Here is a 25,652-nt window from a genome sequence, read left to right as displayed (position 1 = left end):
AAAATGAAACTCGACTTACCCCAAACTGAGATCAATCTCGGTCTTTCTGACCCTACCCAGTCAAATACTCAGAGTTTCAAGGATCTATATAGTTAATTTTGATCACAATTTGCTGATGTAAAATATAATATTTCCAGAAAAGATAAAAAAGGGAATATAATGTTTGAATTGACTAAAAGTTACTGTGCAACGTTAAGTCTCCAATTAGTTACTATCTGTAACAAATTTCATCCAAGAAACAACCATTAGATCTTTATTTACTTCACTGTATAATCTTTCAAATAAACAAATAGACTTGCATATGCATTATTTCAGGAAAAAACAAAACCAAAATAAACCCAGCACCTCTGTAGAGATTTACACAAGAAAAGGAAGCAAAATTGACAGAAATGCTAATGCACTTGATGATCTAATCCTAGACTTAGCTGAAAAACTTCATCACCAGAAAAATTCCATCAAGACTCGATTTTCGGAAGCTAAAAAAAAAAAAGTATTTCTTCAAGCAAAACCCCAAGGGATAACAACTACTACTCTCTGTAAATCAACAAATGGATCAAGAAGTCATTGCTTTCATATTAACCTGCAAGACCAAAGTACTCAATTTAAGAAACCTCAAATTCAAAACTTCAAATAGACTCGTTTAAGGAAAAGGAATTGAACAAAATAATTGAAGTACCTTACTTGGAATCTGATGATCCCAATAGCTCAGATTTCTTTGACCAATATGGCTGGAACCTCTGCCTAGCATACCCCAAGTAATCGAAGTCTATCTTATTGACATGATGCTGAAAAACAGGAGGACATGAAGGATGTTAAGAAAAGCCTATGCAGCCGAATAACAACATTGTTGTCGAAGGCAAATAGGTAGAAAAGAGCCAAATCTGTTATGCCTTGGGCACAAACTGCGGCAAACCATATAATCTATTAATTGTTGACAGACTTCCAATATAAAGTTTTCTCTATTGACTGTTCTTTTGTGTACACAACTCATAACTACTTTTATCCTGACAGAATAGATAAGGTCAGGAGAAGTACCGATATTATTCCCCATAGACCCCAAAAAAGATGACTGGCAAGAGTATATTTCTCCACTTCTTGAACTAATTTCTCCAGTTCCTGTTCACTGGGAGAGCGACCTGTTTACCAGATTAACACATCTGAGATTCGTAATGAATAAAAGATAAATACTGATCGAAATCTTGAGATTAACTAAATGTATATAGTTGTTACTACTCTTGGTATACAGATATGAGCTTAAGAAAGCACCATCATGAAATATGAATGGTTCCACATATGATAAATGATAGAAGATGCAAGTTTTCATCTACCTGAACTAAAAAGATATGTACTCAAAAATCTTTTGCGCTCCTCCAGATCTGCCACATGTTGTAAGGGGTTTAATTAGATGTAACATAAATATCCAGAAAGTACTTGCTCGTGCCATTTCAGGGAATCAGATCAACAAAACAGATTTGCTTAAGATGATTTACCAGTGACTCACCAGGATATTTTCTGAAGTCCATAATATGAGGTGTTTCTGTATGGTAGTCAGCAACCATTTCACAAAAATGATTTGCTATATCAAATGCAACATGGTTGTAACCAGCATATTCATAGTCCTGTTAATAGGAAAGATTAAAGAAAATACCAGAAATTAAGTCCAAATAATAACTGTATGAACAGCACGAATTATTTGCAGAAATTAGACAATGTCCAACCCAGCAAGAAACAGAACTTTATCATTGAAAAGACAAGGCCTTCAATTTTTCTTGAAATGTTTAGGTTTTTCAAATATTTATCGTATCCTTTTGTTCCTTACCAAGTGGATGATCAATAACTGAAACAAAATACAAAGGAGAGAAACAAAAGTGCAGCTCCTAAATAAGTAAGAGCTTGAAGAAGTTTTTGAACCAGGACCCACCTACATCCTGCAGCAAACATGTCAGGATAAAGCACTGCCTAGTTATTGATCATGGAAGCCCAAATTAGATTTAGATGTAATCATCATACATGCAAACACTGCTATAGCTAAAATCTAGTGAGATATGCATCTCATTTAGTAAATTGTATTTGTCCTCTTAACTTTTCATCTGAACAGATCTATGAATAAAAAACTTAGTACTTACAATAAAGGTTATTGATCTCGTCTCTTCATCCATCATTATGTTCCCATACTGCAAGTCGTTGTGGCAGCATCCCGTGCTTAGATGATTGCCAGCAAGATTCCTTTCCAACAATACAATCTCGTCTTTTAGAAGGTCCAACCGAAAGTCCTTAGCTTCTTCAGTAGAAGCCAGACCTTTGGCCACATTAAGCCAATTTCTAGAGCATTACGAGAGCAAAAGGTTATTTAGACGTTTTGGTATAAGATAAACATAATTTAGCAGTTTTTATTCATCATATATACAGTAAAAAGAAGAGCATACTGCAGTCTATCCCAAAGGATGACAGTCTTAGGACCAGGCATATCAAGCACATGAAACTCTCTCATTTTGGCAGCTATCAAGGAAGATATCTCTGGATCGCGCAGATCAGGAGCTGATAATGTCTGAAATACCAATCATGGATATTGCATTACATTTAATGAATGTCCCCATTCTCCTGAAGTATCAGTAATTACAAGAGCATCACAGATAATAATAGATCACAGGTAAGTTAAGAATAGTGTCAATAAAGCATGAGATAAACCTAGGGAAATTAGGCAATCCTAGAGGAATCAGGCAAACTTTGAAGACCCCAGGAGCACTTACAAAGAAACTGCAATATGACAATAAGCTCTGAAGAACCTGAATCTGCTTGGCTTCATAATAATTAGGTTTAACAAAGGGAGGCCAGATGCTTTTGTCAAAGTATCACTATGAACTAACATGAAACATAAGTCTTTAAGCATCTAAGCCAGCCAGTCACATCAAGATTATCCAGAGGTGGCAAATCAAAACTTCAACAATAAACAAACCCAAATAGTGGGTTAACTTGAATGCATTATATAAGAAACCACTAGGATAGGGCTCAAAACCCTAAATTATTTGTTTTTTCTAAGGAGAGGTGGATAAGCTAACAGAAAACTTGGAGTTCTTAGTTTAATAAGCACTAACCTAATCATGATAGTAACATATAAGTGGATATTAGGCATTTAAGTGTTAATCTGGATCGCTTCTCATATCATTCAGCATTTACTCAACCCCTCTTCTGGTATCCTCAAACCCTGTAGCTCTTTCCCCAGGCAGCATAAGGTCACTTGGTTGTGACCTGAAAAGGCTGCCCTTGGCCCACTTCACATATACATCCTTCATCTCAACAGAAATACTTTTTATGTGTCCCAAATTGTTCATCTGTTTCGAATTTCTTCCTTCGAAATTCTTACCTGTCTTTCAGTTCATCACAGCAGTAATATTTCACCTTTAATTTCTTCTTTATCCTATGCTAATAAGCTTATTGATGGACATGAAACATGGAGACAGCAGTAACCAGTAGTGGGGGAGATACATTAGGAAACCCCTCTGCCGGTTTTTTAGGATAATGGGCAAGAAAGTCGAGATTATTATGTTTGATTAGACCTATTAGTTCAGCTTATACCAAACAAGAATTATATGAATAACAATGGCTAATTATGCATTGGCAGCTATTACTTGATCTAAATTTTTACCAACCCAATCATTCTTTCGAAATATTATGCAGAAACAGCAAACGGGTATACATTCCTTTCAGTAAAGGGAAAGGAAATTTGTGTAGTCTTTGTGAAGAGGTGGTATTGAAATAAAATCACCTGTGAAGACCCAGAAAACTTATCATTTAAGAAACTTGCTTCAAATTCGGATCAAGGTAAGCATACTGCAGAAATTTATGAAATTAACCAGTTGATTACGCTGACCATCTAGGAAACTATTCTTCTGGATCCTAGATGAGACTATCAGGATCTAGCAAAGCATCTTCCTAGAGAAAGATACTTTCAGATCAATGAAAACTATCAGAATCTTGTCAAAATTTTGAAATTCTAAATACCAAGAGAGAAATTCTATTAAATTTTCTATTGCACAAATGTTTATGTACGCAGATGTATATAAACAACAGGAAAAAATTACACAGCACTAGAAGGGAAGGATAAATATAGAGTACCAGTGAAACTTAACCTAAATTCTCCCTCATTTACATGTGAATTGTTAGCATTTAACATTACGAATTAGAGGAATGGAGAAGAAAATGATGGCCGAATTAGATACTTCTAAATTTTTTAGATACAGGGAGTATTAAACTCTAACTAAAACCTAAAAATCTTGTGCCTCAAATAACTATGATTGCAATTGAGTAACAAAGTTAACAACTAAACATCACACTGATAGGCCAAACCGCCAAAGGTAATACGCTGCCCCTCCGTCTCATAGAGTCATCAAGCAAGAACATATGTCAAACATAATCAAATCATACTAAGGTCTATTTTTGGGCATTAGACCTTACATTTACATCCAAAATGGGTTCTTTGTTTTTAACCGGAAAGTGGAGTAACAGCATGAAAACAAAAGCACATATACAACATTGAGGATTATACCGTATACCATATTATCAAATTGTACCCACCATTGCATGCCAGAAAAATCACTACTTAATCACAAAGTATCAGCTTAAAAGCACCATACGCCATTCTTGTAGCAGTCATAACAATAACAGAAACAATAGCAACAGCAGGCAGTAAAAAAAGAAAAAAATATTCACAAGGATGATGATGATCACCATCACATACTCCATCCATCCTAAAATTATCCATGTTAGAACCCAAGGGTGTGGGGCCTATTGGTCAATGCAGTGATTTGAGGACCATGAGGTCTCAGGTTCGAATTCCAACAGAGATGAAAACACTAGTGATCTCTTCTTATCTGTCCTAGACTTGGTGGATAGAGTTACCTAGAACCATCTGTAGTTGGGACTTGGGAGGTAGCATGTACCTCGTGGAATTAGTCAAATGTGCCAAAACCACTAATGATTTCTTCGTATCTATCCTATACTTGGTGATCAGAGTTACCTAGAATCACCTGTAGTTGGGAGGTGGCATGTACCCGTGGAATTAGTCAGATGTGCCAAAAACACTAGTGATTTCTTCCTATGTGTCCTAGACTTGGTGGATAGAATTACCTAGAACCGTTTGTAGTTGGGAGGTTAAACTAATGAAAATCAAACGAGAACTTCAGCTAAAATGCATATTTACACATCCATGCAGATAACGAAAATTGTATAAAGTCCATTTATAAACTTCAGCTCCAAAAAAAAAAAATGATTTACGGAAAGAAAAAGCAAAAACTGACCCGAGCTCGAATGAATTCCTCAATACGACCACTCTGAAATCGACCAAGTAAGCGAGGTCCTTGGCCTTGCTTAGACATAAACTCGAAAATCTTAATTTCATTCTGCCGATCAAAGAACACATCCACGCCTTTCCCATAGATCCTCACCAACACCTTCCTAGATCGCTGTTGTTCCGGGTTCCTACTGGGCCATTTGATTTGATACACCTCGTTCGTCATCGCGCCCTTCAATCTGAACACATCTAATGCATTCGGATCCACTATATCGTCCCATTCTGATGCCAATTTCTTCAATTTCACCTTCGCTTCTTCAGGGATCACGTCCTCCTTGTTCACTGATTTTGAATTTTCCATGGTATCACATTCAATCAAATGCCTGCGAAATGTTTGAAGTTATGTTTGTTTCCAAATGAGAGGTGCTAGGAATGTGCTGGTCTTATTTATTGCGTGGCACCTATAAGGAGTGTTTCGTAAAAGTTACCCCACAATATTTTTCATTTTTTATTCGAGACTTGACTCTAGCCCCAATCTAATTCGGAATCTAATGCCCAACTCGAGACCCGGACCCGATCCTAAATTATGACCCAACTCTCGACTCGACTTTGAATCAACATAGAACCAAATTCTCGACTAAAAACTTGACTAAATTACGGATTGGTGTCAGATTAAGGTCGTGTGATGTTAGTAAATATTTTTAAAATAATATTTTCTTTCTTACTAATTGAACATGAAAAAATAAGTTAAAAAATCATTTTTTTTTTCTGTGAAGAATTTAAATATAGATTTATACCTTCCTTGTTGATGATGAATCCTTCTCTCAATGAACAATGTATTATTATAACACGACTCACATACATGTGCAATGCTTGTGCACACAAACTGATGTAGAAGTTGTTGCTTGTGAAATGAACTTCAAAAAAAGGAAAATTGATATATATCACCAAATTACTAAGATGTAAATATTTTGTTACACAAAAAGATAAGATACGACCACTTCTTACATCATCATACTATCTCTTGAATAACAAATTCAACAATGCTCAACAACAAAATTATTCAAAATAACTGAATCCTGGTTCTATGGGCAACACCTAATTAATCAAATATTTCCATGATCAAACTTTACTAACCCTGTACTAACATCACCATTAGTCCTTTACTATCTCAGACTTGCCATTTTCCTTAGCACCATCACTCTCTGGTTTTTCCTTGACACTAGTAGTCTCCATCGACGCCCCATTTTCGTTCACATCATCAGCACTTTTCGCTTCTTCAGCAGCAGCAGCATCTTTCTTTTTCTTTTCGTTCTCGTTCTCTTCCTTCTCCTTCTCCTTCTCGGCCTTGGCCTTTTCTTCCTCAGCCTTCAATTTTGCTTCCACTTTTGCAGTTTCAATAGCTTTAATTAACCTCTCCAAGCAAGTGCTTGCATTTTCCTTAGAAGACTTGGGCATCAAACTCTCAGCAACGTCAGCAGGAGTTATATTAGTTTCCCCTAATAAACGACGAATCTCAGGAAAGTAATCATCATGAGACGTAACGTCTAGATAATTATTTGCAAGCACCTTGAAGGACTCAAAACAACAGTATGATAGCTCAATGTGTTTGTCCATTCTCCCCCTTCGAATTAAAGCAGGATCAAGCTTTTCGACAAAATTGGTTGTGAAAACAATAAGCCTTTCGCCACCAATAGCTGACCACAAACCATCAATAAAGTTCAAAAGCCCAGATAAAGTTACCTCACTTTGCTTTTTCTCCTCTCCTGCTTTTTTCAACTCCTCCTTGATGGGGTCTTTCTCAACTTTCTCGTCCTTCTCCTTCTCCTTCTTCGGCTTCCTTTGGCCAGTAAGATCGAGGGAGCAGTCAATGTCTTCAATCACAATGATAGACTTACTAGTAGTATCTATCAATAACTTTCTCAGCTCCGTGTTGTCCTTAACGGCTGTCAATTCAAGATCATAGACATCATATTGCAAAAAGTTAGCCATAGCAGCAATCATGCTAGACTTACCTGTTCCTGGAGGACCATAAAGAAGATAACCACGCTTCCACGCCTTACCAATCTTAGCATAGTAGTCTTTTGACTTAGAAAATGTTTCGAGATCATCCTTAATCTCTTGTTTCTTGTTTGGCTCCATAGCTAAAGTATCAAATGTTGACGGATGTTCAAACACTACTTGACTCCACATTCTCCTGTTATAACCACCAAATCCACCATCCGATCCCTTATTATTCGTGTACAATTTCCTCTGCCTTTCTCTAACAGAAATCGCCTTCCCTTCATCCAACACATATTTTAAGTATGAAATGGTTATGAGATCACGATTTTTCCTATGAAACTTAAGCTTGAAATACCTATTCTCATCCTCCTTCGCGTACAAAGCAATTGTCGGTCTATTAGCTTCTTTTAGGCTAGATATCCACCAAACCTTCGCCCCTTCATAATCATCTGTTACCTCCTCATGATCATCCATCGATAGCACAAGAGATTGACCATCTTTCACTACACTGGCTTTTAGACGCTTAGCTTGTATACTGGAGTTCTTACTTAAATACCTTTCGATAGCTACGTAAGCTTTACTACGCTCAAACCAACCATCAGTTTCATATTCATGAAATGTAATATGTATATAAGGATAGATATAGCTCACAAGTTTATCGGTATACCTTCGAAGATGGCCACGAAGTTCATGAGGGAAATAGTTCTGGTACATGGTCCAGGCAAACATGATTGTTGCAATGGCTGGACCTAACTGATTCCAAACATCTTGCATCATCATCATAATTCTTTCACTTTGGGATATAAATTAGAACTATAGTATATGTGATTGTTCACTAAATAATAGCCTTATATAGAAAAAAAACAGTATTATCTAAGTTTAATTTTTTCAAAGAAACTACAGAGTGGCTGCCTATGTTGCTTTTCCACCGGCCATATTATTAGAAAACAATTTTTTCAATATTAATTGTCTTTTTCCAAAGCATATCGTCATCTTTAGTCATTATAATTACGTAATATGTTGGTTAATCTCCATTATTGCCATTGTTTAAGTACATAAGAGTAGGAGCAGACTGAGGTAGGGCTGATTAGGCGAAAGATTACACCATTTATACATGATTAAAATTATTATATATATATGTGTGTGTTGTATAACCTAATGTATAATTTATACATACCTATTAGAAAAAAGTAAACGATAAATCTACTCGGCTATTCATGTTAAAGTATGAAACTAAATGTGAATGGTATAAATATAATTTACGGAAAAGGGTCAAAATTGCCCTCGAACTATATGAAATAGACCATTTATACCCTTCGTTACATTTTGGGATAAAAAATGCCCCTGCTGTTATCCTAAGAGACCACAAATACCCTCAAGAGTTAACACCCAAAATTTTTGTTGACGTGGCAAGCCACGTGGGACTAATCCTTCCACCTAAGCGTTGTCAACTAGGATTCACTACAAAAGAACTAGACCTTTAGCGACAACAACAGTCACCACAAAAGCCCAGAAAATCGTCACTAAAAGTTTTTAACATTAAATTCTAATTTTGTGTTTTTTTCTCCATTGTTTTTAAAAAACCAAATATGATATCGATTAAGTAGGAGTTTGAAGACACTATATGTTTTATTTTTATGTCATATGTAAATGTATAAAATGTACAATGATGCATTATATATATATATATATATATATATATATATATATAGTAGGAGATTTGAATCGAGAAGTAATTTTGATTATTTTTCGTAATAATATTGGATGTTTTTAATATGGATATTGCAAGTTATTTATTTTAGAAAATTAGGTCGCAATCGAAAATTAATTATCATATTTTTTTGTTGAAAAAATAGGTTTTACTAGCGAATGGTTGTTGGAGCCTTAGTCGCCACTAAAAATCACTCATAACCTTTAGTGGCAATATTTTGGGATTTTGTGGCGACTTTGTCGCCACTAAAAGTCAAGTTCTTTTGTAGTGAATCTTAGTTGGCAATGCTTAGGTGGAGGGATTAGTCCCATGTGGCTTGCCACGTCACTAAAAAATTTGAGTGTTAACTCTTAAGGGTATTTGTGGTCTCTTGGGATAACTGCGGGGGTATTTTTGATCCCAAAATGTAATGGAGGGTATAAGTGGTCTATTTCGCATAGTTCAGGGATAATTTTGACCCTTTTCCGTATAATTTATTGACTTACTATTGAGTGGTTAACCCGTTAAAAAAAAAACCTCAAATCGTTTAGAGCAAATAATCCAATATAAAAAATAAAATTATTACCGAAATCGCTAAATTAATAAGTTTTATTTAGTTCGGGGTTATTAATTTATTTTCGATTTTGAACAATCCTATCCGTACGAGTCAAAATTTTAGTTTTAGACCGCACAAGTTATGCCTTAAAAGATATTATTTTTTTCCTTTCAATACTTTAAGTAAAAAAATAGATGGTCAAAATGTCTCTCACACTTAAAATAACAAATAACTTTCGCTCACTCCACATAAATTTATATTTTCGTATCACAATATAACACGACTAACGTCGTAACTTGCCTAACTTAATTTCTATAGAAAATATATCACTAAAAGTAAAAAATTTAATTTTTGAGCTCATAAATTATATAAACTTTATGTTAAGTGAATTAATCATAAATAAAGGTTCTTCAATACAAGCACCTAATGCAATGAAAGTTGTACATTTGCTGTACCTGTTAAGAGCAGAAATGGCGACGACATCACCGGGCGAAAGGCCCAACTGAATTAGCCCATGGGCCAGGCCCAAATCTCCCCCGACAAATTTCATGCCGGTCTTCCTCCTCTCTCCGATTATCATCAACGTTGAGCTCCGGCGAGCCGTCGACAGCCAGCTCAAGCACTGGCAAATATGAGACTTGGAGTAATTAGCCATTCTTCTGGAGGATAAATTCGGAATTTCCTAATTTTCCTTCGTCGATAGTTCGTCTGAGCAAACAAAATAGCCAATTATTTTAGCTCTGTATTTCAGAGCAAACTATCGTTTGGTTGTAATTTAAGTAAAGTACTTGAATAACTATTTGTTTGAACAGGAAGACATTTTTGTCCAGAAATATTGGTCGATCCTTCGTTTATATCCCGTTATGTTAGGATAAGTTATGTGATTAGTTATAATGAGATTATTTTTTTATTGATTGTTGATTTGTCATGTACAAATAATATGCGTGACATAATTTTTGAGAAGGAGTTGTTTGCTTATAAAAATTCTTTTCATTTTATTTAGTTTTTTTATACTTTCTTTACAAACTTTAGTTATTTACTTTTAAAATTAAAAATTTCATCTTATTTAGCTTAAATATATTTGTGTGTACATTCTCGTAATTATACTGTGTGTTTTTTAATATAAAACATCCATCTTATTTAGCTTTAAGAAAAAAAAAATCATCTTGAGTTTGTTGAAGTAAAAAATATTTTATTGTTGGTGTCACTTTATTTAAGCGCATATATTTTATACAATTTTTCAAGTGATTAAAAGACTTTTTAATTACAAAATTGTAACGGAGTGAACAATTAAGAGAAATAAATATATAAATAACATAAGAATTAGTCAAATAAATTCAATGTATAATATATACATAAATAAAAACTATATTTATATCATGTAATTTTTTAGTAAAAAAATATGTAATCATAAAAATAACGAGTAGTGAAAATTGTGAATATTATTATAAATGTATTAAAATTTATTTTCATATAATATTATTGAATTCCCGCGCTAATTTTACTAGTAATCATATATATATATAAAAGAGAACCTTAGGTCCGCCTACGTGGCGCCATCACAAACCAGGATTCCCTTTTAATTTATTTATTTCCAAATATATATAAAAGAGAACCTTAGGCCAGCCTACGTGGCGCCACCACAAATCAGAATTCCCTTTTAATTTATTTATTTTCAAAACTAGCCTTCCCCTTTTATGAAGAGTTGCGACTTTTATGAAAAATTGTGACTTTTATGAAAAGTTACGACTTTAATGAAGAGTTGCGACTTTTATGAAGAGTTGAGACTTTTATGAAGAGTTGCGACTTTTATGAAAGGTTGTGACCTTTCCGAATGGTTGCAACTTTTCCAAATAGTTGTAACATTTCCGATAAGGCACAATAAACATTTGTTCATACTACCCTTTGTTGTCTATAAATAGAGGAATTTCCTCTTATTTTAACACAACGAAAATTCTGAACCTCCTCTTCTTTTTCACAATTAAATATTTGTGTATTTGCTCTTGTTGAGTGGCTAACTGACACCATTGCTTATGTTACAGATGCCGGTATGTATTTTAATAACCATTAATTTATGCTTATATTATTAACGATAAATGATAAGATGTAATATTTTTCATTTTCCTTTACATTATTAATATTTGTTACTACGTAATCTTGTATGTAAGACAATATAATGTTTTAGTTTTAATGAATGATAGATTTTAAGTATTATTTTATAAATTTTATGATATTAAATTCCCGTGCGAAGCGTGAATAATTTTACTAGTATATCATATATAAGAATTGCATATTGTGAATTGCCGAGGATTGCCACGTGGCACAATTGAAGGCGGCAACAGATAAAGAATTGATGCGGCACAGTTCAAGCAAAAATTGGATTCCTTTTTATTTTGAACTAGTGAATTTGTCCGCGTTTTGCGCGGCTATAAAAGACGATAAGATATCAAATATACGATAATAAAATATTCATATAAAATATAAAATAAAAATAAATCATCAAGAGAACGTACGAAATAAATAAATAATACTACATCATTCTTATGACCTTAATCATTAAAAAACAAACAAAAAAAATATGAAATTAATACATAATTATTCGATTTAATTTCGACGTGACGACGTACCCCCACAAGTTGTTCACCATACAAATAGCCTTCCTTTTGTACTTCAAATCAGCCAAAAACATGAATATAATAAGCACCAGAAACATAACTTAAAAAGGCAATAATGTGATATTTTTACTATGTCTTAGGTTATCTCAATTTATAACACTATAATATCAAATATCAAATTTTGTCATGAATATGACTGTTAATTATTTTAGGGATTATGAGGATAAAAAGTTATGGGAGTGATAAATATAAAGACCATTAAATTTTACATTAAATAATATGAATGAATGGTTAATTGGCATATTTATTTATTATATAATATACAAAATAAAGAGAAATCATAGAGAGAACATATGAAAAAATAAAATAATGTAATATTATTCCTATGGTCTTATTCATTAAAAAATAAAAGAAAAAATACACTCTCACAAGCCGATCACCATTCAATAGTTTTCATATTATACTTCAAATCAAATTAAAAACATGAATATAATAAACATAAAAAAACATAACAACTTAAAAAATTAATGTAATCATTTTTACAAAATTTTATAATATCTTCATCTTTAACTCTACAATATAAAATACCTAATAATATTTTTAAATATGGAGGAATACATTCAACACTACATAAATTAGATAGACATAACTATATTATTTCTTTAATCATCCTTTCTAAGTATACCATAACTGAATAAAACTCATAACAATAGATGAATAAATTATACAAAGAAAAAAAAACAGAAGATGGTTTTAATTTTCACAATTCTTTTAATTTTCTAAAGAAAGTTCATCAAATACGAAAAAATAATAGATAATTTAATTTAATTAGCTGCCAAATGAGTGACTATTCTACTAAAACTAAATAATTAAAAATAAATAAAATAACATATTTACACAACCTTCTACCATACATATATACTGATAGCAAACAAAAAGTTAGTGGAATACAAATTTTCAAGCATAATATGAAACTACAAAACTAAAAAGTCATAAACATAATTATGATTGCATCAAATTGGCAGAAGCATTGGCAGCTGAGTTTGGTGGAAAATGGTGTAGCCAACAAGGCTTAACTAATTTCACTCTTGAGCTAGATTCCATGATCATTGTAAATATGGTGAACAACAAGAGCAATAACAATCTCAAACTCAGGCAAATCATCGATAATATCGTTGAGATTGTGGATCAATTGAATGCCCAAGTGACTCACTGTTTTAGAGAAAGCAATCAACTTGCAGACTTTTTAGCGAAAAGGGCTGCTAGACTGAACCAAATGATGATTCTAACATCTTTCAGGCCACTTACCGAAATGGCTAAAGGTGCATACTTTTTGGATAAGTGTCAAATGCCTTGTATTAGAACAAAATTTGATAAGGCTATTTTTTTGTTAGTTGATTTGTATATATTTGAATCTGTCAGAAGATTTATATCCTCCTATGAGATTATGATCTTCTAGCTCCTGAGGTGACTAGCTCACTGTGGTGTTGTCATGGAGGTAAGGCTTCAGCCCCCCTCTTTTTTTTTGTATCTCATAAATACAACAGAACCCAGCTATACTGGGTAATTTTATTTTTTTAAAAAAGATTGCATCAAATTGAGAAAAAGTAAGAAGAATTACAATTTCGAAAAGAAATTAGGGAAAAAAAAGTAAAGATTTGGCCCCTGAATGTACTTTCATGTATAATTTTTGAGGAAATAAACACAGATTACTTTCTTTTCTTTTAGTTTTTACCGTGTTATCTTCAAAGTCTCCATATTGTCTCATGAACTACTCATATCAAGATATCTACTCAAGAAGAACAATTAATTCTTTGATTTATAGATGCAATAGATTAAACATACGTTAAATAGTGAAAAACTTAAAGACTGTTATGCAATCGAAAGGGCATATTGCAACTTAATGACCCATTATTTCAATTTAATTTTAACCACTTTAATGACCCATTATAATTTATAATGTAATAAATATAAATAATAATGAAAGAAATAATTCATTTTTTTAAAGGTTTGAAGAAAGAAAATAAGAAAAAAAATTCAAAATTATGAGAAAATAAATAAATAGTAATAGAGGCCAATGAGGCATGCCACATCAGCGGATTCATTTTCAGCTTTATTAATATATATAGATTTCTAATTTGTTTTGGACTTGGTTATTTTATTTAGGTTTTTCTAATAGTCCATAGAAATAAATATTTTGGAGGATATCAATCATAGGGCATCAAATTATAAAGTTGTCAATACTTTTTAGGGTTCGTTTTTTCTTCTTTCTTTTCTTAGAGATTAGTGGTTAAACGCCCTTGTTGTGTACGGATTGATTGTTGAATATTGAAGGTTTTGAATTAATTCTTGGTTATCATTATAAGTTACTTTTATATTCTTGTTTTAGTATTTCATGCTTTATCACCATAAAAATAAATCTATTGTCTATTCTTAAAATCGAGAGAGGAGAGGGTAGATAAACCAAAGAATATAGAAAGCTCAATCATCCATTGAGTTGATGTGTGTTCAGGAGTGACGCTCGGACGAACAACTTGCTTGGTTACAAAATAGAATGAAATATAAATGCTCGCTAGTAGGCATGTCTATGCCCGCTCAACGATATAGTAGGAACAACTAATTGGAGTGGGCGACTAGAGGTCGAGAGACCCAACTCATACAACCCTGTATATCAGTAACTTCATAACTGAAATTAGTTCATTGCCTGAGATACGATACATGAAGTCCAATGCATGTTGCAGCCCTAGAATTTTCCAACCATTGTAAGTAATCTTATTATTTTATTCATGCATTCTTTATTTTTGACACTCTTAAATAAATAATTAGACCAGTATAATTTAGTAAAAATAGTTAATTGACAAGTCCTAGGTTCGATAATCTGATTCTTTTAAGAGCCACTATATTACTTGCGCAACCGCGTACACTTGCATGTTGAGAGATATAAGAGATGAGAGGTATAATGAGAAATGAGAGAAATTAAGAGGGTGAGAGGTGAGAGGTGAGATGTGAGAGATGAACCTGGAGTTACTGGAAAAGGTGTACCTTATAGCATTTCCATTTGATTTTTAAGGTCCAAATTGATACTCCCTCAGTCCATAACAAGTGTCCTTATATTTAAGTAGTGTCGACTTTTTTAAGTTGTTGAACGTTATTAACGAAATTTCTTAGCTCTGCGTATTCAAGGTCTTAAAGCTAAGAATCAATCTCTTCTAGCATATAAAATTACATATCGCACAATTATTGGCATATATTTACACTTCCCTTTGAACTTCATACCACTATAATCTCTCCTAATATGATAAATTGGTATATGAAAAGAAGAATCTTTAACTTACTCTTTTACCTGGTTCTAGAAAGAGCCCGACTACCTCATTTTGTCTGATACCTTATTATAGACAAACATGTCACAAAAAATATCGTTTTTTTACTCCTTAACAACCCTCCACACGATTTTCCCTTTTCTATTTACCAAAAAAAGAAAAAGATAATTATCCAGGAATAGGACCACCACACAACTTGACAGAAACATTACAATAGTGCCAGCTCTGAGGACAATCAAGAATGTGTGATTTGCTTATAACTTTATATCTTAGGAATAGGACAGTCACTTTGCTAATGTATTCAGGTTAGACTGGAAATCTACTCTGAACACAGCGCCTTACATAGTGCGCCAGCTCCAGCCAATTTTCCACGAGAATTGACCTGCTGATGGAAGACGGTGCAGGGAGTCCATACCACTGATTCATTAAGATAGTTTTCTATCTTCTGGAACTGATAGGTGAGTGTGAGACTGCTGTTCTTGTCTTCTTCCAGAGTAGAAAGGAAGAAACACGGTGTTGTATTCCTCAAAGTTTATTAGTGATGGAACGGAGGATATCCCGGATGGCGTATAGATATTGACCAATTCAAGTAGTTTGATCACAATATGAGAAATTGATTGAATGATCTGAGGATTCAAATTCTGTCCAATTTCTGTTTCATCAGTCAAATATACCATAGGAGATAGTTAACTAATAATTAGACTGAATTTATTTCTACATATTTGGTTGAGTCACAAAGGAAGAAAACTTGTGATTTTATTCACTGTAATTCCACTGGTGGGGTCTGCCCGTCTTGGAGGATAGTATGTACGCAGAACTTACCCCGTACCTTGAAGGTAGAGATGTTGTTTCTGATAGATTCTCGGCTCAAAGAAAGATGTGAAATAAGGCAGTAGCAACAAGCAGAAAATACAACAAGATAATACAGTAATCGAGGCTAATGAAACAACATGTAGTAATAAAAATCTAAGATGAAAATAAATCTTGTATTTGGAGAGAAAAAGTTTGCTTTTCAAGGCCAAATATTTGTATCCTGGAGATTAATAAACATTAATCAGAAACAAATTTACTCCCCACACTCCTATATGCTTGTTGTTTATCTTTGTATTGTATATATATAAGTAGTAATATCCTTTAAACCAAAAAAATAAGTGCAAAGTTTAGTAAGTTTAAGGCAAAAAAAAAAAAAAAACATTTTTATGACTTTACTGTTATAGTGGATAAAGTTCAATCACTCTTGAAATAAATCCTATTTGTATAAATATATTGTTTTCAAATGCATTGATTTTAAATGAAGAAACCTGAGGAGGCACTACTAAGATGCTTCCCTTCACAAATTCAAGCAACAAAAGTAATGACAATTTTTGGATGTCTTATGAAACCATTCACCAGATGAAGAATATATTGGTGAAAAGATTGAGCCTTATTGGGCTAAGGACCCCGTAATTAACGCGGCATTCAAGGTGTTTTCGGGGAAATTGAAGGAGCTTGAAGGGATTATTGATGCTAGAAATAATGATAGTAAGTTGAATAATAGAAATGGAGCTGGAGTTATGCCTTATGAATTACAACAACAACAACATACCTAGTGAAATCCCACTAGGTGGGGTCTGGGGAGGGTAGAGTGTACGCAGACCTTGCCACTACCTCGTGGAGGTAGAGAGGCTGTTTCCGAAAGACCCTCAGCTCAAGTACATCAAATCCAAGTTAAAGGCGAGGAAAACAGTGTATAAAACATACCATCAATAAGAAAGATAGTGAATAATCAACAGAGGAGACATAACCTCAATAGAACAATGAGAAAAGTGAAACGTAATAAACAACATAAGGCTATAGGTATCACAGACAAGAACTGCAAGTGCAAGGCTAAGACTACTACACACGCTAACAACCCATACCCTCGCAAGAAAGGACAACACGCTAGCCCTACTAACCTTCAACCTTAATACGCGACCTCCACTCCTTCCTATCTAGAGTCATGTCTTCGGTAATGTGAAGCTGAGCCAAGTCCTGTCTAATCACCTCTCCCCCAATACTTCTTAGGCCTACCTCTACCCCTCCGGTACCCTCTACAACCAGCCCCTCACACCTCCTCACTGGGGCGTCTTCGCACCGTCTCTTCACATGTCCAAACCATCTCAGTCTCGCTTTCCTCAGCTTGTCCACCACAGAGGCCACTCCCACCTTCTCCCGGATAACTTCATTCCTAATCTTATCACTCCTAGTGTGCCACAATCCATCTCAACATCCTCATCTCCGCAACCTGCATTTTCTGAAATGTGAGTTATGCCTTATGAATTGTTGAAACCATATTCTAAACCTGGAGTTACTAGAAAAGGTTGTACCTTGTAAGCATTTCCATTTGATTTTATTTTTTGTGTGTGTAAAAGACATGAATTTTGTAATAAAGTTTCATGTGTAATAAAAATGACGCAATCTATCATATGTGCTAGCTCATTTTGCTTTTGCAAATGCCCGTTGATACAAATGATACAAATTGGTCACGTTTTGATGTTAACCTGAACCCAAGTACATTGAACTAGCAGAGTTATTCAAAAAACAGGATGTGTTGCATAAAAGAAGAAATGGATAGAACCGGCTGCTCGCTTTGCCCATCTGCTATCTGTGAAAACTGCAGCTTCTATGATCTATAGAATGCCTTTTTAAAAAAAATAATAAAACATTTGAGATTTATTAAGAAATAGGAATGCACAGAGAGCAGAGGCGACTAGATCAATATGTCTACAGATCAAAGTTGAGAAAAAAAGGTATATCTTTGATTCTTTTCACATTTAAACGTTTGAAATTCGACAAGTGTGATTTTCGACTAACAAAGGAGTGGTGACTTTTTTGGATTATATCTTAAGAGGCAAGTACATGTGCATGGTAAAGAATGAGGAGTTGAGTGTCTTCATGACGACTGCATTGTTTGCGCCTTTGCGTTTTATGGAAAGATAGGTTGTTTGGATATATGCTTCAAAGATGTTGAATGCAATGGTTAGCGAGATGGTTGGTTGTGGTTGATCTCTTTAGGGAGAGCTGGGCTACTACAGGAAGTGTACGACTTCAATAAGGAATGCCTTTTGAAGTTGATGCCACTGTCTGATGGGTGCTTGTAGACTTCATGGAGCTATTGAATTGGGAAAGTGAAGTAGCACAACTATTGGCTTGAGTCGTAACCGAATCATTTGTGCTGGCTTCAGAGAGGTGGGATTATGCTGATAACTGCTAAGTCATAGCTTGACAGATACATTTTTGTCTATCTTATTTTGGGCTTTGAACATTATTGCAGCTCTTTATGCAAGTTATTGTTTGGGGATGAGGTGTTGTTTGTTGTTGTATAACAGTGATGTCCAGGTCAACTTGTGTTCTATTGATTAATTTCAAGCAAGGTACCGGTCTACCTTCACCAATAGAGATATCGGGTAACTCTGTCATCTGAGACTTAGATGGGAAGAGTTGAAGGCTCTTTCTCCAACTCTTCACAAGAATGTAGATTCCAGTTGAAAAACATGATGTTGTCTATGTGAGGCTCAGGCAGTAGAGAATAATGCAATTTTTTTTCCCTAATGTTTCTTTTGATCTTTTGATGAAGGACCATCATGAGTCTGAAAAAAAAATATTTTCGAAACTCTGTAACTACATATTTTTATTTTTTTATGTTTTTGAACTTAAAGTCGAGTGTTCTATGTTTGTGTTATGATGTCATGGTGAAACAGTTGAGTGAAATACAATGTCTTTAGTGATGACACATATGGTCTGACTGATCAAAAGATTCAGCTTTGTCTGAACAGGAAGACATTTTTTGTCCAGAAATATTGGTCGATCCTTCGTTTATATCCCGTTATGTTAGGATAAGTTATGTGATTAGTTATAATGAGATTATTTTTTTATTGATTGTTGATTTGTCATGTTGAAATAATATGGGTGATATAATTTTTGAAAAGGAGTTGTTTGCTTATAAAAGTTCTTTTCATTTTATTTAGTTTTTTTATACTTTCTTTACAAACTTTAGTTATTTACTCTTAAAATTAAATATTTCATCTTATTTAGCTTAAATATATTTGTGTGTACATTCTCGTAATTATACCATGTGTTTTTTAATATAAAACATCCATCTTATTTAGCTTTAAGAAAAAAAAATCATTTTGAGTTTGTTGAAGTAAAAAATATTTTATTGTTGGTGTCACTTTATTTAAGCGCATATATTTTATACAATTTTTCAAGTGATTAAAAGACTTTTTTAATTACAAAATTGTAACGATGTGAACATTTAAGAGAAATAAATATATAAATAACATAAGAATTAGTCAATAAATTCAATGTATAATATATACATAAATAAAAACTATATTTATATCATGTAATTTTTTAGTAAAAAAATATGTAATCATAAAAATAAACGAGTAGTGAAAATTGTGAATATTATTATAAATGTATTAAAATTTATTTTCATATAATATTATTGAATTCCCGCGCTAATTTTACTAGTAATCATATATATATATAAAAGAGAACCTTAGGTCCGCCTACGTGGCCCATCACAAACCAGGATTCCCTTTTAATTTATTTATTTCCAAATATATATAAAAGAGAACCTTAGGCCAGCCTACGTGGCGCCACCACAAATCAGAAATTCCCTTTTAATTTATTTATTTTCAAAAACTAGCCTTCCCCTTTTTATGAAGAGTTTGCGACTTTTATGAAAAATTGTGACTTTTATGAAAAGTTACGACTTTAATGAAGAGTTGCGACTTTTATGAAGAGTTGAAAACTTTTATGAAGAGTTGCGACTTTTATGAAAGGTTTGTGACCTTTCCGAAATGGTTGCAACTTTTCCAAATAGTTGTAACATTTCCGATAAGGCACAATAAACATTTGTTCATACTACCCTTTGTTGTCTATAAATAGAGGAATTTCCTCTCATTTTAACACAACGAAAATTCTGAACCTCCTTTTCTTTTTCACAATTAAATATTTGTGTATTTTGCTTCTGTTGAGTGGCTAACTGACACCATTGCTTATGTTACAGATGCCGGTATGTATTTTAATAACCATTAATTTATGCTTATATTATTAACGATAAATGATAAGATGTAATATTTTTCATTTTCCTTTACATTATTAATATTTGTTACTACGTAATCTTGTATGTAAGACAATATAATGTTTTAGTTTTAATGAATGATAGATTTTAAGTATTATTTTATAAATTTTATGATATTAAATTCCCGTGCGAAGCGTGAATAATTTTACTAGTATATCATATATAAGAATTGCATATTGTGAATTGCCGAGGATTGCCACGTGGCACAATTGAAGGCGGCAACAGATAAAGAATTGATGCGGCACAGTTCAAGCAAAAATTGGATTCCTTTTTATTTTGAACTAGTGAATTTGTCCGCGTTTTGCGCGGCTATAAAAGACGATAAGATATCAAATATACGATAATAAAATATTCATATAAAATATAAAATAAAGATAAATCATCAAGAGAACGTACGAAATAAATAAATAATGCTACATCATTCTTATGACCTTAATCATTAAAAAACAACAAAAAAATATGAAATTAATACATAATTATTCGATTTCATTTCGACGTGACGACGTACCCCCACAAGTTGTTCACCATACAAATAGCCTTCCTTTTGTTCTTCAAATCAGCCAAAAACATGAATATAATAAGCACCAGAAACATAACTTAAAAAGGCAATAATGTGATATTTTTACTATGTCTTAGGTTATCTCAATTTATAACACTATAATATGAAATATCAAATTTGTCATGAATATGACTATTAATTATTTTAGGGATTATGAGGATAAAAAGTTATGGGAGTGATAAATATAAAGACCATTAAATTTTACATTAAATAATATGAATGAATGGTTAATTGCATATTTATTTATTATATAATATACAAAATAAAGAGAAATCATAGAGAGAACATATGAAAAAATAAAATAATGTAATATTATTCCTATGATCTTATTCATTAAAAAATAAAAGAAAAAATACACTCCACAAGCCGATCACCATTCAATAGTTTTCATATTATACTTCAAATCAAATTAAAACATGAAAAAAAAAACATAAAAAACATAACAATTAAAAAATTAATGTAATCATTTTTACAAAATTTTTTAATAATATCTTCATCTTTAACTCTACGAATATAAAATACCTAATAATATTTTTAAATATGGAGGAATACATTCAACACTACATAAATTAGATAGACATAACTATATTATTTCTTTAATCATCCTTTCTAAGTATACCATAACTGAATAAAACTCATAACAATAGATGAATAAATTATACAAAGAAAAAAAAACAGAAGATGGTTTTAATTTTCACAATTCTTTTAATTTTCTAAAGAAAGTTCATCAAATACGAAAAAATAATAGATAATTTAATTTAATTAGCTGCCAAATGAGTGACTATTCTACTAAAACTAAATAATTAAAAATAAATAAAATAACATATTTACACAACCTTCTACCATACATATATACTGATAGCAAACAAAAAGTTAGTGGAATACAAATTTTCAAGCATAATATGAAACTACAAAACTAAAAAGTCATAAACATAATTATGATTGCATCAAATTGGCAGAAGCATTGGCAGCTGAGTTTGGTGGAAAATGGTGTAGCCAACAAGGCTTAACTAATTTCACTCTTGAGCTAGATTCCATGATCATTGTAAATATGGTGAACAACAAGAGCAATAACAATCTCAAACTCAGGCAAATCATCGATAATATCGTTGAGATTGTGGATCAATTGAATGCCCAAGTGACTCACTGTTTTAGAGAAAGCAATCAACTTGCAGACTTTTTAGCGAAAAGGGCTGCTAGACTGAACCAAATGATGATTCTAACATCTTTCAGGCCACTTACCGAAATGGCTAAAGGTGCATACTTTTTGGATAAGTGTCAAATGCCTTGTATTAGAACAAAATTTGATAAGGCTATTTTTTTGTTAGTTGATTTGTATATATTTGAATCTGTCAGAAGATTTATATCCTCCTATGAGATTATGATCTTCTAGCTCCTGAGGTGACTAGCTCACTGTGGTGTTGTCATGGAGGTAAGGCTTCAGCCCCCCTCTTTTTTTTGTATCTCATAAATACAACAGAACCCAGCTATACTGGGTAATTTTATTTTTTTTAAAAAAGATTGCATCAAATTGAGAAAAAGTAAGAAGAATTACAATTTCGAAAAGAAATTAGGGAAAAAAAAGTAAAGATTTGGCCCCTGAATGTACTTTCATGTATAATTTTTGAGGAAATAAACACAGATTACTTTCTTTTCTTTTAGTTTTTACCGTGTTATCTTCAAAGTCTCCATATTGTCTCATGAACTACTCATATCAAGATATCTACTCAAGAAGAACAATTAATTCTTTGATTTATAGATGCAATAGATTAAACATACGTTAAATAGTGAAAAACTTAAAGACTGTTATGCAATCGAAAGGGCATATTGCAACTTAATGACCCATTATTTCAATTTAATTTTAACCACTTTAATGACCCATTATAATTTATAATGTAATAAATATAAATAATAATGAAAGAAATAATTCATTTTTTTAAAGGTTTGAAGAAAGAAAATAAGAAAAAAAATTCAAAATTATGAGAAAATAAATAAATAGTAATAGAGGCCAATGAGGCATGCCACATCAGCGGATTCATTTTCAGCTTTATTAATATATATAGATTTCTAATTTGTTTTGGACTTGGTTATTTTATTTAGGTTTTTCTAATAGTCCATAGAAATAAATATTTTGGAGGATATCAATCATAGGGCATCAAATTATAAAGTTGTCAATACTTTTTAGGGTTCGTTTTTTTCTTCTTTCTTTTCTTAGAGATTAGTGGTTAAACGCCCTTGTTGTGTACGGATTGATTGTTGAATATTGAAGGTTTTGAATTAATTCTTGGTTATCATTATAAGTTACTTTTATATTCTTGTTTTAGTATTTCATGCTTTATCACCATAAAAATAAATCTATTGTCTATTCTTAAAATCGAGAGAGGAGAGGGTAGATAAACCAAAGAATATAGAAAGCTCAATCATCCATTGAGTTGATGTGTGTTCAGGAGTGACGCTCGGACGAACAACTTGCTTGGTTACAAAATAGAATGAAATATAAATGCTCGCTAGTAGGCATGTCTATGCCCGCTCAACGATATAGTAGGAACAACTAATTGGAGTGGGCGACTAGAGGTCGAGAGACCCAACTCATACAACCCTGTATATCAGTAACTTCATAACTGAAATTAGTTCATTGCCTGAGATACGATACATGAAGTCCAATGCATGTTGCAGCCCTAGAATTTTCCAACCATTGTAAGTAATCTTATTATTTTATTCATGCATTCTTTATTTTTGACACTCTTAAATAAATAATTAGACCAGTATAATTTAGTAAAAATAGTTAATTGACAAGTCCTAGGTTCGATAATCTGATTCTTTTAAGAGCCACTATATTACTTGCGCAACCGCGTACACTTGCATGTTGAGAGATATAAGAGATGAGAGGTATAATGAGAAATGAGAGAAATTAAGAGGGTGAGAGGTGAGAGGTGAGATGTGAGAGATGAACCTGGAGTTACTGGAAAAGGTGTACCTTATAGCATTTCCATTTGATTTTTAAGGTCCAAATTGATACTCCCTCAGTCCATAACAAGTGTCCTTATATTTAAGTAGTGTCGACTTTTTTAAGTTGTTGAACGTTATTAACGAAATTTCTTAGCTCTGCGTATTCAAGGTCTTAAAGCTAAGAATCAATCTCTTCTAGCATATAAAATTACATATCGCACAATTATTGGCATATATTTACACTTCCCTTTGAACTTCATACCACTATAATCTCTCCTAATATGATAAATTGGTATATGAAAAGAAGAATCTTTAACTTACTCTTTTACCTGGTTCTAGAAAGAGCCCGACTACCTCATTTTGTCTGATACCTTATTATAGACAAACATGTCACAAAAAATATCGTTTTTTTACTCCTTAACAACCCTCCACACGATTTTCCCTTTTCTATTTACCAAAAAAAGAAAAAGATAATTATCCAGGAATAGGACCACCACACAACTTGACAGAAACATTACAATAGTGCCAGCTCTGAGGACAATCAAGAATGTGTGATTTGCTTATAACTTTATATCTTAGGAATAGGACAGTCACTTTGCTAATGTATTCAGGTTAGACTGGAAATCTACTCTGAACACAGCGCCTTACATAGTGCGCCAGCTCCAGCCAATTTTCCACGAGAATTGACCTGCTGATGGAAGACGGTGCAGGGAGTCCATACCACTGATTCATTAAGATAGTTTCTATCTTCTGGAACTGATAGGTGAGTGTGAGACTGCTGTTCTTGTCTTCTTCCAGAGTAGAAAGGAAGAAACACGGTGTTGTATTCCTCAAAGTTTATTAGTGATGGAACGGAGGATATCCCGGATGGCGTATAGATATTGACCAATTCAAGTAGTTTGATCACAATATGAGAAATTGATTGAATGATCTGAGGATTCAAATTCTGTCCAATTTCTGTTTCATCAGTCAAATATACCATAGGAGATAGTTAACTAATAATTAGACTGAATTTATTTCTACATATTTGGTTGAGTCACAAAGGAAGAAAACTTGTGATTTTATTCACTGTAATTCCACTGGTGGGGTCTGCCCGTCTTGGAGGATAGTATGTACGCAGAACTTACCCGTACCTTGAAGGTAGAGATGTTGTTTCTGATAGATTCTCGGCTCAAAGAAAGATGTGAAATAAGGCAGTAGCAACAAGCAGAAAATACAACAAGATAATACAGTAATCGAGGCTAATGAAACAACATGTAGTAATAAAAATCTAAGATGAAAATAAATCTTGTATTTGGAGAGAAAAAGTTTGCTTTTCAAGGCCAAATATTTGTATCCTGGAGATTAATAAACATTAATCAGAAACAAATTTACTCCCCACACTCCTATATGCTTGTTGTTTATCTTTGTATTGTATATATATAAGTAGTAATATCCTTTAAACCAAAAAAATAAGTGCAAAGTTTAGTAAGTTTAAGGCAAAAAAAAAAAAAAAACATTTTTATGACTTTACTGTTATAGTGGATAAAGTTCAATCACTCTTGAAATAAATCCTATTTGTA

General features: G+C 32.8%; 1 protein-coding gene across 10 annotated transcripts; it reads right to left on the bottom strand.

The window, feature by feature from the left end:
• Positions 1–235: 235 nt before the first annotated feature.
• On the bottom strand, positions 236–10,243 carry LOC125836251 (probable choline kinase 2). 10 transcript variants are annotated; one of them, XM_049515424.1, is made up of 10 exons: positions 9,996–10,160; positions 7,962–8,043; positions 5,298–5,673; positions 2,427–2,548; positions 2,127–2,322; positions 1,502–1,619; positions 1,329–1,376; positions 1,036–1,136; positions 677–785; positions 487–580 (listed from the first exon to the last, which is right to left on the bottom strand). In XM_049515424.1, exons 1-9 carry the CDS (start codon positions 10,021–10,023, stop codon positions 678–680), a joined length of 1,179 nt encoding a protein of 392 aa, XP_049371381.1. In that variant the 5' UTR covers positions 10,024–10,160; the 3' UTR covers positions 487–580; position 677. The 10 variants fall into 10 exon arrangements, with proteins under 10 accessions (XP_049371380.1, XP_049371381.1, XP_049371379.1 ...); XM_049515423.1 differs by lacking the exon at positions 9,996–10,160 and having other exon boundaries at positions 236–580; positions 7,962–8,118; XM_049515422.1 differs by lacking the exon at positions 7,962–8,043 and having other exon boundaries at positions 9,996–10,225.
• Positions 10,244–25,652: the final 15,409 nt, after the last annotated feature.

The sequence above is a fragment of the Solanum verrucosum genome, unplaced genomic scaffold, assembly GCF_900185275.1.
Source record: "Solanum verrucosum unplaced genomic scaffold, falcon-dt-bn FXZP01000278.1, whole genome shotgun sequence".
Taxonomy (NCBI): domain Eukaryota; kingdom Viridiplantae; phylum Streptophyta; class Magnoliopsida; order Solanales; family Solanaceae; genus Solanum; species Solanum verrucosum.
This window is presented reverse-complemented; position numbering and strand designations above follow the sequence as displayed.

Excerpts from the sequence above, each read along its gene's own strand:
- LOC125836251 (XM_049515425.1), bottom strand. The coding sequence starts at position 10,195 with ATGGCTAATTACTCCAAGTCTCATATTTGCCAGTGCTTGAGCTGGCTG. Across the intron at positions 8,088-9,995 it reads GCCATTTCTGCTCTTAACAG|TGAAAGAATTATGATGATGA; the intron begins GTACAGCAAATG and ends TATATCCCAAAG.